Raw genomic sequence first — 13,353 nt, 5'->3', positions numbered from 1 at the left:
TACTGCGCAGAGAATTAAATATTCGTCGAGAGATGGTTATCAGACCGCGCATAGATGTTCTAGCATTTCCAGACAATTATCTTTTTGAGCGGTACCGTTTCACGTCACAGTCCATCATCTACATACACAACCTAATCCGTCCTTACATTTGCAACATTACCAATCGTAGTCATGCTCTCACATCCCAGCAGATATTGTGTGCTGCGCTGCGTTTCTTTGCAAACGGAAGTTTTTTGTACAATGTCGGAGCCAGCCACTGGCCTACCTAAATTCTGGCTTATGGCCAGCTCCTCTGCCTCCGTTAGAGGTGGCGGTGCTGGGCCACCACCTGTTTTACGGGCATCTACCTTCTTTCTGTTGGCTGAGTAGAAGTCTGTGTTAGTTTAAATAGGCTTAATTATTTAACAGAATATGATGTAGATGAGAAGACATTTATGTATGTGAAACCAACATTATGTTGGGGATAAAACAACTGCACAGTCAAACAGCCACTTAATATTTACTTTACAATGTAAAACATGATCAAAATGAGGTACCCCCATGAGATTATGTCGAGGTTTTACTTATTTGAACGATGTTTTTATATTTCATCCTAAACTGCTGCCAAGTGCGCTTCTCCCCTGCGGCATTGCACCTAAATGAAATAAATTAATAGGCGGCCATTCAAGCAGTTTTCCTCTGTAATATTATTGTGATTACACAGGACTACATTTAAATTTACGCATTGACCTGAGCAGCAATGTTTTCCCACGCCGTCTCCCTCTCTTTTGCAGCTGCAGCGGTGTTGCTGAAAACATGCTCAAACTCACCGTATGAGCAAATTAAGATTTCTAGTTCTAGTGGGGCGAAAAACGCAGCCCTCCTCTTCCCCGTTGCCATGGTGACTCGTTGAATCGGGGCTCCATTGATGCTGGCTTTTTATAGTTGTGATGCACGCGTTTAACTCCAGGTGAAACTACTCCGAGTTGATTAAACTGACTCAAATCAGCTGTTCTGGAACCGGAAACTTCCTATCTCAGAGTAGATCAACTCAGAGTTCAGGATTAGACTCAGAGTTTGTTGAACCTGCTTTGTGAAACGGACCTCTGGACTCCAATCAAGCCTGTGAAATGGGGCAGAAAGGACAAAGTCCAGTGGAGCTACAACAACTTCCTGTTTCATGGCGAAACATGCAAATTTACCGGCACACCACTCTAAGGGTGTTCCGTCAAAAGTTAAGATTTTGATAACTTTTCATTTAAGATGACAACGACCAAATTTGAAGTTGGTCAGGTGAAATTCTGTAGGAGGAATTTGTTAAAATATAACACAAAATACAACACCTGCAAATGGCAAAAACTGCGTAAAAATTGCAAAGTAAATTCAAAATGTCTGACTTCCTGTTGCACTTAGAGTATGGCTCCAAGAGGATTTTTTGTGCATCTGGACGTGATACATGTGCCTACCAAATTTCGTTCATTTACTTCAAATTTAAAGGAGGGGGCTTTGACTTTAAATTTTCCAGGGGGCACCCTGCCACACTCAAGCCCAAGACCCATATCAAATATCACGTTTCACCACTTCTGACATATGTGCCCAGTTTCGTGAGCTTTCAAGCACCCCTAGCCCCTCAAAAACAGCTTCCTGTTTCATGGTGAATAATGTGTTGCCATGGCAACAGCTTTTGATGGAAACTCTAAAGCTTCAGTATTTAGCATTATCGAGGTCTTACAATTTACATGACCAAATTTTAGGCGGATCTGGCTAAGCTGCTAGGAGTAGTTAGTATACCCAGTATACTGGGGCACTTTGACTATGATTCAATATTGGCCTGAACATATATTCAGACTGGGACACTTATCAAGCATGTGAAATTTGATGATGTTGAGTTGAGTTACAACAGTTTTTACAACAATTAATTTTTTCGTAATTTGTTGTGTTGCGACAGCAACTGCATTCCATGAAAACTCACAAGCTTCACAATATAGCATCATCAAAGTCTTAAGGCTTTCCTGAACAAATTTGAGGTGGATCTGGTCAACCTGCTAGGCAGAGGTCATAATAGTACAGCACCTGACAGCATTTCATTTAATTAGGTTATCATGTTGTTGAGTCTAATTTGATGTTTATGTGGTAATTTCACTGTCTGTCCTATTGCCAATACATTGTAGCTATTAAAATGTATTTTTGCAAAATGGCAGAGATTTAAGCTGCCAGATTTATCTTGCGGTAATGGACTTAATCAGCATTGTGTGAACTCATTTTGCAAGGGCTTGAATGTAACACTCGAGTCACAGCCAGTTGTACATAGAGACCGATGTTATTTGTCCAGCTTGGAGGATGGCTCTCAATATATTCCCAATTTTACCGAAGTGTGTAGCATAGCATAGTTTTTCTGTCAACAGTGCGTTGTTAACACAACTCACGGGTTTTTTCACCAGTAAATTCAGGGAAGCAAAAGTGGACTTAGCTGCACTTTGCTGCAGGAGACCACTTTGCTTCCCGCTTCCAACTAAGTTTCAAGTGATCATTTTAACTCAAACCATGATATTTCACTAATGAAGTTGGTTTTATGCCCAAATCTAACCAGACCTTAACCCCAGCATTGTCACACCATAAAACATAATTATTTTTAACAGTGATTTACAAGTGTTGGTACGGCCACAAAAGGTACTTCCAAATGAAATACATTATATAGATTAAATTACACACCATACTGCACATTAAGAAATATGTCTAATAATGACACAGATGGGTTTATCTTGGAGTAAATTGAAAGCCTGGTGCATCTCATACAAAGGATGCCTTGTGCATCAGTATCAGACACTGAGGGGCATGACAAAACATTGGTATTTGATGACCTGGGAATGAGAACGGGTTGAATGATGAGACAGGAAGGCATGGCTGACCCTTGCTGAAGAGGAAAACAGCAGAGCCTATGCTCCTGAAATAATCCTCCTAAAAATGCCACAGCATGTGTATTATAGCCAAAACACCAGATTGCTCATATTAAAAACAATAAAAGTATTTTCAAAGGAAATAAAAACTCTGGTATCATCTGAAATCATTGAGCAAATTAATAAAATATATATTCACACAAATGTGATCACCTATTGGCAGATGTCACATGTTACTCTGTGTGGTTGTAGCTGGGGCTCTGTACTCCATTTGATTCTCGTTTATTTATTCTTAAAAGGTTGGTAGAAAGGTAATGTTTTCCTTACATTACGTATGATTATTGTTTTGATACACAGGGCAAAGCCCATAAACTAAAATGTGGTTTTATAATAACAACATAACCAACATAAAGCAAGATTTAAAATTATTAATTTTGTCAACAAAAATTATGACAAAATGTTTTTGTATTCATTTTGTATGTAAAGAAGATAATTTTTTCAAACTTATTTTGAATGTTTTTCGGGTAGTCAGAACAATACAAGCATCTGGTCATCAAAAGTCAGACAAGAAAGGTGACTTACAGTATACCCACCTGTTGCACACCAACCAAAATCTGTTGGCACTATTTTTTATGCTGCAATGTTTGAAACATTCAAACCAAACACATCAAATGTGCTGCTGTTCATTTATCCCGCAGACACTGCTGTCAGTGCTGCAGATAGCCAACACATAAGGCTGATGATTGCCTGATCATTAGGTTAGGTTTCCTCCACATCTAACTCTTTCATTCTTCATTAAGCTTTTTACAAGAACACACAGACCTTGCAATTCTATTTAGACCTTATCAGTTACACTATAAGGACTACAAATGACAAGACACATCCCTCCCTCCATTCGCAAATCTATAGCAATGATTAATGATTAATGGTTAAGCAGGGTCAACATATTTTACTGCCTTTCACAATGATATAGATAAAAGAAATGCATACACAGGGCTTTAGGGCTTTATAAAATTTGATTGAAAGATTCTGTGTGTGACTGGCTGTGACTGCTTCAAAGCTGTAATATTTTAATCCTTGACTTTGGTCCTGCCCAAACTGCTGTGTCTGCTTCCTAACATGTTAATCATTCATAGTGTCATATGAGGAGCAGTGAGCTTTCAGCTATATAAAAGCTGATAAGAAATTATAACTGGACAGTTGCATAGCAGTGAAAATTTCCTGTCTTGTTTGGATAAGCTAATTGGTTTGCAGAATCACCTTATCACCTTATATGATAGAATGTTGGTGAGGTGCTGGAAGAACAACCAGAGTTTCTTCATTTAATCAAATACAGCCAAACGTCATAGATTAGCAAAAAAGCACCAAAATAACTAAACATGCAGTCAAATGACCAGAGCATTTTATAATTAGACTTATAATGGTTGGACAACATACTAAGCTCAGGAACTGAAAAGTGACTGGGGTGGTTCTTTTGAGCAACATGTGACTCTGCAGGAAAGGGTTATTGCATGAATGAATGTCAAGGTAGACAACTACTACTGGGTTGGTAAATTGCTTTTTATTGCTTCTAAGATGAAATCGAAGCAACCTGATTTGTCTCCCGTGTAGATTTGATGCTTTTAAAGTTATTCCTCATCAGTTCATTACATGAACCCATTTTCCTTTTTTTTTTTTAACTGTGCAGTTATTCTCAAAATGGTAGAGGGGGAAAACACCAGACTTGTATGGTATATGCTTCCTGGTGTTGTAACCATAAAGTCAGACATGAAGTAGAAGTCATCAAAAAAATGGCATCTGCAGTGATTTTATGTCACACTGTGTAAGATATCCATTTTTTCTTGCTTTTCATAAAATTGCATTATAATTGTCAGTGTATTTATTCATAATTCATGAAATTTCCACTGCATGAAGATCTGTGTTTGATCTCATGATTTTTTAATTTTTATATTTAATTACTATATCATTAAATCAAGTTTGCACATTTTTGTTAGTCATGGACAAAGTCTAAGCTTACCTGACTCAAAAGTTGGGTGAGGTCTTCATCACCCACTTTAACCCGGCCAGATGCTGACGTCTGGAAGCGGATCTCTTTATTGTCACCCGTTGTGAAGATAAGGTGACCATTATCTGACAGCATACGGGGCCTACAAGGTCAAATCACCAAAATTTCATCAACATATTTTGTATAGACCAATTGTGTGTAATAGGTGTAGGGTATGCTTTTAAATGCATAAATACGATTGTATCAAAAGTTCCATATGATATTCAGAAAAGTGATCATTTTCCTTTATTTCCCTGAAGGTCTATGATCAGTGGAAGCCCTGTTTAGAGGGACAGAAATCCAACATCATTCAGTAAAAAATATATATTTAAGTTAGCTCCTCTCAGGACAACAAAGCAGTGTTTTTCATTTTTAAAGAAAATAACCCCTGTAGGGAAAACAGTCTTATTTTCTTCATTTTCACAAGTTTATACATGTCATATTTGTAACTAGCACATACATAAAAGTAAATCAAAAGCTAACATTGCACAACATAAAATCTGACAGTTAAGATAGTAATAAATTCGAAAGATAAATTGTGGAACTATTTTTGGCTTTAAACAGACCTTGTTGTCCAAATTCGAAAACCCCTGAGGTGGAAAACACTTTAGAAATCTAGAGATGGACCTGGCTCAAATATTAGTATTACTCGTTTTATATACTCACTAACTCCATGTAAACCAAAGTGCTGTTTTTGGTTCACATATAACTATATTATTTTAGATTCATCAATGTACAAACATTTGATATCAACAAACCCCAACTCACTGGTCATTGCTAACGTTCCTCTTGTTTCGTCTTTGTCCTGTGTCCCTTGGCTCTCCTTGCAGTCCCACCAGAAGGAAAATGACTATGAAAAACAGCCTCGAGAGCTGCAGTGTCCCAGCCATAGAGAAGAGATGTGTTGCTTGGACACTCTGAACAATTTTACTGGGGTTTGAGGTGCTGCCACACTCTTATGCTCACAGCCAAGACTTTGACCTGATGGTACAACCATAAAGTACATCTCAATTTACTAAAACTTGTTAACTTTATTATATGAGTGACAGTGTCCCTCACATGATTGTAGGAGATGAGTAACTTTGTGTGATTATGTGTGTGCTTTGTAGATGTCAGGGGTAGGTTAACACTGTACAGATGAATATAAACAAGAATGATACTCACTGAAGATTCCAGTGAAACCTTGCTGTAATTGACCCTTAAAAGGCATTATAAGAATATGATGGAAAAATGTATTATACTTACATCATAAACTGTATATATACTACAAGAAATTTCAAAACATACATTTTAAACACCAACTCTGAGTGTAATTTTGTGAAACAATTTCTTCAATCACAATCTTGGAATAAGTCATCCAAGTGTTAAGTTTGTTTTTCTTTTTACTTCTTTGAAAAAACACTTTCCCTTACCAAGAATTAAAATTTTAAAAAAAATTAGTAAAGGGTGCGATTTTACCAAAATGATTCTGATTAAATTGTCAGAACAGTTTTCATGAGGGTGGTTCAGTATGTGAAGACTTTCATGAAGTGGTTCAAATATTCACTCAAAATCCATTCAGTTTGTCATTCAGTCCAGAATGATCCAGTGTCATCAACTTTGGCCTGATAATTTTGTGCAGCTGATACACACTCTTTGGGTTAAATTTAACACATATTATTCAGAAGGCACCATTCAAAATTGTTTTTGCTTTTTTGTTGAATGAAAGTGTTTAAGAAACACATTTAAAGAGTATGGTCCTGTGAAAGAGTATGATCTTGACCTGCTCTATATGCGAGGTGCCTATGAAGGTATTTTTGTGTCTTTTTAATGCAATCATATAAAAACAGTTTTGAGAGCATATTTCTCCCATTGAAATTGAAATCAAAAATCAAGTTTGTAAGTAAAAACATATGAACTCACAATAAAATTATCTGGATTGCAAACAAATTATCCTTTACAGTTTTGTTGGTTTTGGTCACAGACTTGAAAATTTTGCTTTTGAAGCAGGCCTTTTTTCTGTCACAAAAAATTTTGCTTGGAAGTTGAACTGGATGTAATGGGCTGTCTGTGGAGTCTCTTTGGTAATCTAGTCCAGATTTGACAAGTTTAAGTATAGTAGTTTTTGATTTTGATCTGATCCTAATGTGGTTTGAATGGAGAAATATCACTGAATTCGCCAACATGAACAATGGCTTATTTCCAGATTTGATACTTTTTACATTGAGGAAGATGTTACCAGGTGGGTAAGATCATAGGTCGACTCCAGCAAGACCTTTGACACATGTATATGGAGAGAGAATATGATAGAAAGAGGTCTAAAGTTATGGAGGCGTCAAAAAAACAACAGTCCAGTGAATCCCTGGAAGATCACATTCCTGGGAGAACCAGGGATTGATACAGGCGTCCTAGAAAAGGAGTTTCTGTCCAGTGAGTAGTGGAGATTCATTAGTTATATTGCGTGAGAGGAAAAGGAATTGAAGAACCATTCAAATTAAACTGCTAACAACTTTCATACAATTATTTCAGCAAGCACAGCATTCATCTTCAGCAATAAAAAGTCACTTCACCTGGGGACAGCAGTGTTAAGAAATGTACTCATGGAAAACAGCAAAAATAAATCAGAGAATGCTGCTGAATGACAATTAACAAACAATGACTGTAGTGAGTACTAGACACTGTCTATCTGTCCAATAAAATAATAATTTAAAAATAGGAAGAAGTGATTAGATTAATAAATCAAAGATGGGCTCAGACACATAGGGGTACACAGAACTAAATCTGTGTTAGTTGGAAATACCTAGGTAACTTCAGAAGGTGGTACTTCGTTCAGCTGCATTTTCGGCTGGCCCCTACACTGTCTGTTTTGAAATCCTGTCTTAAAACACATTTTTATTCCTTGGCTTTTGATCCTGCATGAGAGTTGCCTCTCTTTTTCTTATGGTCTTGTTACTTTTGTTGTTTTGTTGTCTTTATGTGTATTCAACTGGTCTTTGTGTTTTTATTTTGTTGTTTTGATTGCACTTTGGTCAAATGTTATTATGTGCTATGCCATGTATCAGCATTGTTGCCTATTTTTTGACAATCTACAAAATTAGACTTTTGTAATGCTTTTGATTGTTTTTTGTTTGGGTTTTAGCAATGGTGGCTGGAAGATGAGCTATTCAGGTACTTACCCTAGTAATTGAGGGATATAAAATAAAAATGAGGGATACTTCTTACAAGTGTGGTGTGCTTTTATTTTGAAAGTTTGATTGAAATGTGTACTGTCAGGTGTGTAGAGACAATAAGTAACTGTAGCCGGACACAGAAAAATACTCATATATTTGAATGGAGAGTGTGAGTGAACCCACACCTTTTAGATCATTTACTGCTTCCACATAGTTTTATATTCAAACTTCATTTGAGCTTTAAATGAGTCATGAGACTTTGACCTACAAATCTTGAATTTACATGTGTTTTCTATCTTTTATTGTTTTTGAGAGTGTGAGTGTTGTTTCGAGTGTGAGTTTTAAAGTTTTTTATTGCTCCTCCTGTGATTTTATAATGAGTGTGTATTGTGGAATGTTTCACAGCACTGAGGGAGTGACATTACCAGGAGCAGTTGGAGAGCAGGGTTTTAGAGTACACTTTTTGTGAAATATCCTCATAAATCCCATAACTTTGGCCAAATCTAACATTAACAATCATGTTTTAGTAGGAAATTTCGTTGCAAATCCATTGATACAGGTTTGAAAGTGGTCAGACTTATAGTTTAGACATCAGAAGCATCTGTTTGACACAAAGTTCATGCCCATAGATTGCCTCCCCATTGCTTTACATTGTAAGGGTGATGTGGCACTACAACTTTCAGGGCTTATAAAATCCAAACTGTCCAAGTTATTATAAAGTTTTTAACAACTTTTTTTCAGCGCAGTGTCATAAGTCATGTATTAAAGTTTGAAGCCGATACCATTAACGCCCTCGGAGGAGATAGCGTTTGTTCAGGGTCCAAAATTGGGTCAAAGTCTTATTTTGAAATTGAGATTGCGGACTTCCTGTTGGATTTAGGTCAGGGGTGTCAGTGTATGATTTGTAGGTCTTGATGAGACGAATAATTGAGTTTTGGTTTGATCTCTCTATGACATTCCTACGGGCTGTAGCGGCCATTTTAGTTACGTGGCGCTAGAGAGCACATTTTGGCACTTTAGGGGTTAATTTCTACATTTTATCAAATGTGCGTGCAAAAGTTGGTGAGTTTTTGAGCATGTGGGTCAAATTTAGGGTTTAAGTGGCATAATAATAAAGAAAGAAAGAAAGAAAGAAATAAACAAACACACGAAAAACAATCGGGACTTCTGTTTTACAGTAGTTCTCTGCCTTTTGGGCTCAGTCCCTAATAAAAGTTGCAACAACGTTCTGAAGACCAAATTTTGTGGAGAAAGTTACTAGGGGGCCTGAATGGTTACTTTGTGAGATACTCTGAGATGCTGATGTGATAACCAAGAATCCAGTTGTGAACTTAGATATTGCTATCACAGGGCTAAATCCAGAGTCTGAGTCTGAAATGATGCTGCTATAGGGCCGCAGCCAGATAAAATAAATCTGCTGGCAGTGTGTTTTGTGCAATATGTTTTGTGTAAAAAGTAAGTTGTGAGCTCACATTTGTGGTTGTTGATCAAATTACATGTTGATAATGTGATTTAAATGTCTAAAATCATCTGCGCTATCAGTGCCTTGGCGAAGGTGCTTGAGATCAGGCTTTTCTTATTCCACTTACTCCTGCTGAGGTTGTTGAACGCACTGCATGGCTTGTGTGGCACAGGTGTATTACTTTCCTTCGCCAATAGGAAGGTAGATAAGACAGAGTGAGTAAAATTTTAACAGTGTGTAAATCTGCAAGATAAATATATTAGTATACACAGATTAGTGAGTAAACTGTGGAAATTGTGAAAACTTGTACAGATATGGTGCATAGTTTAACTCACAACATTCAATCACTGTTACATTGTTTGATCATATTCTGTTCTCCTTAAGTCATATTGCAAAACGCTGTATTGGGATAATATATGTTTAAACAAGCAAAAAAAGAAAAATTGTTACATTTTACACACAGATGTCATCATAATTCCGGAGGCGTTTAGTCCCATGCGTAGAGTCCCATGTACTTTGCGCACAGTAAAGGACCACCACCATCGAGAGGTTACTAGTACTTACGATGTATGGTGGTATGGATTCCATCTTTTGATTATCCTGTGATCAGGGATTATGTCTCTTGTGATGTTTCTTTTGTCCCACAGTGGTGCTTTGTCCTAGCACTCTACTTCATGTGTGGAAGATTAGGATGTCTGTTTTGAGAATATGTTGTCTCTTATACTCTGGTGGTTGTCTTATACAGTCCTCCCAGGGAAATGGGGAAAATGGCACCACCTAAACTGAGGAGGAGAAGTAAGACGTCCCAGAGAAGTCCTTCTAGCACTCTCAGTATTTGGCACAAACTGTACCCTCATTTCCATTTTTTAGTAATTGCTGGTAATCCGTCCCCGGTTGAGCCAAAATGTGTCACAATTGTTCAACTTTGGGGGGTGCCTTCTCTGTGTATCTCTGCTCTATCTGATAGCCTTTTTAATTGTTTATGTGTGTGTGCAGACCAAATCGGTACACTGACACAGTCGGCACACTACCTAAAAAGGCGGGGCAACAGTTATGATATTATTTACATTTCTTTACTTTATAGTCTTCATGCACAAACACATTGCTAGTTATGTACACATTTGTGAGCTTAATGTCAAAACACCCCTAATCCTTACATATATGACTAAGAGGGTCCAGTTAACTCACTTTTCCCATATATGTAGACATCTCACATAGCAAATAATCCAAATGATGTGCAAAACAGCTGATAATAATAAAGACGTAAGGTTAGCATATAACAGCAGTTTGTAGCTAGTAGCTAGTTTACTTACAAATCAGTTAGCATTGCTAACGTTGGTTATCCTCTGAAGCTAACAGTTAGCTATGGTGGTAGGCAGGTAAACAATTTGAATAGTGTTTGGTTGGAGAGGTTGACTCAATAAAGTCATGCACACAAGACAAGCAGACCACAGACATAAAGTTGGACTCACCTTCACAAAATGTTAATGTCTGCAGCAGCTCAGTGCGTATCTGTAACACACGCTGCCTTTAGTTTGAAAATCCCTGGGCTGGTTCCACCGCCTCTGCTTCTTTGTTTTTTGTTTACATGGCTTTATCTCCAAAGTGTGTAAAAGAAGTTATGAATGATGCTCGTTATTTAGGCTATTTGTTTATTTATTTAATGTAGCTCTCCTTAAATTGAGCTGCAGCCAACTGGCTTCAAAGTGTGCAACTTTTACTTTGATGTCGAGCTACCTCTGTTTCCGGCTTTCGACTTTCTGTTTCAATTTTCTTTGTAAAAGTTGGATAATGGAACAAGCGGACACTTTAGCATGCTGAATTATATTGCACATTTTAAGACGATGAAATCAGTAAATATGCCGGAAAAGGGGGTTTTTCATTATACAATGTGAATAATTGCAAATGAATTATACTTCATGCACAGACATGTAGTGGCTGCATTTTTCAGCGTTGAAAAGGCACATGACATGATGTGGAGAGAGGAATTAATAGTCAAATTGCATCAAATGGGAATAAGAGGAAAAATGTATAGATGGATAAAAAGTTTTTTAACTGATAGGATGATCTCAATAAGAGTAGGAAAAGATTTTAGTGGGAATTATTTAGTAGAAAATGGAACCCCTCAAGTTAGTGTACTAAGTCCAATATTGTTTTCAATTAGGATGAATGAAATATTTAGCAATGTAGATAGGTCGAATGGGGTCTCATTGTCTGCAGATAATGGGGTTATGTATAATGGGGTCATAGTTAAGAAGTTGCAACAAGCAATAGAGAAAGTAGAGGCATGGGCACTGGAATGGGGTTTTAGATTTCCAGTTGTGAAGACAAAAGTAGTTTTTTAGACTATATGGAGAAAACATAGGAAGAGTTGATTGTCTCAAGTATTTGGGGATTTGGTTTGACAAGAAGCTCACTTGGAAAACCCATATCGAAAAAATAGGAAAATGTAAAAAGATACTGAATATTATTAGATGTTTGAAGGTGAGAGAGTGGGAAGCAAATAGGTCTGCTTTGAAAACTATATATATTGGTCTAATCAGGTTAGTTCTTGATTAGGAATGTATAATCTATGAATCAGCATCAAAGACATTATTAAAAGTGTTGGACACAATCCAGTATCAAGTTCTGAGACTGTGCTGTGGGGCCATAAAGACTACTCCAGTACCACCTTAACAGGTGGTCATGGATGAAATGCCTTTGGAAATAAGAAGAATGCAGCTAGCATTAACATACTGCACAAACTTAAGGGGATATAACAGTAATCATTTGGCTCAGAATATATTAAAACTACTTCAAGAGAAGGAAAAAGGACAGACAAAGAGTTTTGGTCGGACAATAGAGAATAAGGTCAATAGGAATAGCTGGTAAAATGTTAAGCCCCACTGTGCCACTCTCTCACTCTCTCAATTTGAACCTATTAAAGTAGGAAAAGGGGAAAAATACAGGCAATAATGAAGTCAGTAAATGCACTGAAGGAAATTATTCAGAATATGTTAAAGTATTTACAGATGCATCTACAACATTGGGCAATAGAGTAGGGGTAGAGTTGTCTTTCCAGAATTAAATGTAATGTCAAATGAAAGGGTTTATGATAACTTAGCAGTATTGAGGGGGAACTGTTAGCTATTCTACTCACTTTAAACTGGATAGAGGAAGTCAAACCAATCAAAGTTTTGATAGATTCTGATTCTAGTAGTGCACTGACAAGTAGTGTGTTGACAAGTGACGTAGCTCAAACAATATTCATAACTAAAATGGCAGGAATAGAAATTAAATTCATGTGCATTCCTGCACATATTCATGTGGATGGAAATGAGCTTGCAGATAAATATGCAAAAGGAGCAACAAGAAAAAGAGAAATAAGTATGGAAAAAAAGAAATGGCAAGAAGAGTTGGATAGAGGAAATAAGGGACGATACTACTATGGCATTCAAAGAAAAGTAGGAGAAATGAGAGGAAGCAATAGGAATAGAAAGGAAGAGGACATTATATCTAGGATGAGGTTTGGTCACACTGGCCTGAACAGTACATTAAACCTCATGAATTAGCATGCTGCGGGTTGATGTGAACATTGTGGATTACAGGAAACAGTGGAGCATCTATTTTTATACTGTCAACAAGAGAAACAGACACTTAAAATTACACTCCAAAGGAATCACAGAGAAGTTCATGTGGTGTAGGGTAAAGGGCTATTTTCAGATTTTTAGAAAACACAGGAAGAATTTAATGCAGTAGTATGGTAACCGTTCTGATCCACACTCCAATCCAGAAGGTGGCGGTAATGCGCCTAAAAGCTGTTTGCCAACTAGCATTAAACAA

At 37.1% G+C, this 13,353-nt stretch overlaps 1 protein-coding gene across 1 annotated transcript in view; it reads right to left on the bottom strand.

Annotated features, from left to right (window-relative positions):
* The window catches only part of cubn (cubilin (intrinsic factor-cobalamin receptor)), a 200,085-nt gene extending 194,207 nt beyond the window's left edge, over window positions 1–5,878 (bottom strand). Inside the window, exons 1-2 of the mRNA XM_067578819.1 lie at window positions 5,689–5,878; window positions 4,894–5,023 (exon numbers count right to left, since the gene is read on the bottom strand). Coding sequence (XP_067434920.1) covers window positions 4,894–5,023; window positions 5,689–5,810 — 252 coding nt within the window. The 5' untranslated portion in view covers window positions 5,811–5,878. The remainder of the gene's footprint in view (window positions 1–4,893; window positions 5,024–5,688) is intronic.
* Between the last annotated feature and the right edge of the window lie 7,475 nt (window positions 5,879–13,353).

The sequence above is a fragment of the Thunnus thynnus genome, chromosome 21 (genome assembly GCF_963924715.1).
Source record: "Thunnus thynnus chromosome 21, fThuThy2.1, whole genome shotgun sequence".
Taxonomy (NCBI): Eukaryota; Metazoa; Chordata; class Actinopteri; order Scombriformes; family Scombridae; genus Thunnus; species Thunnus thynnus.
This window is presented reverse-complemented; position numbering and strand designations above follow the sequence as displayed.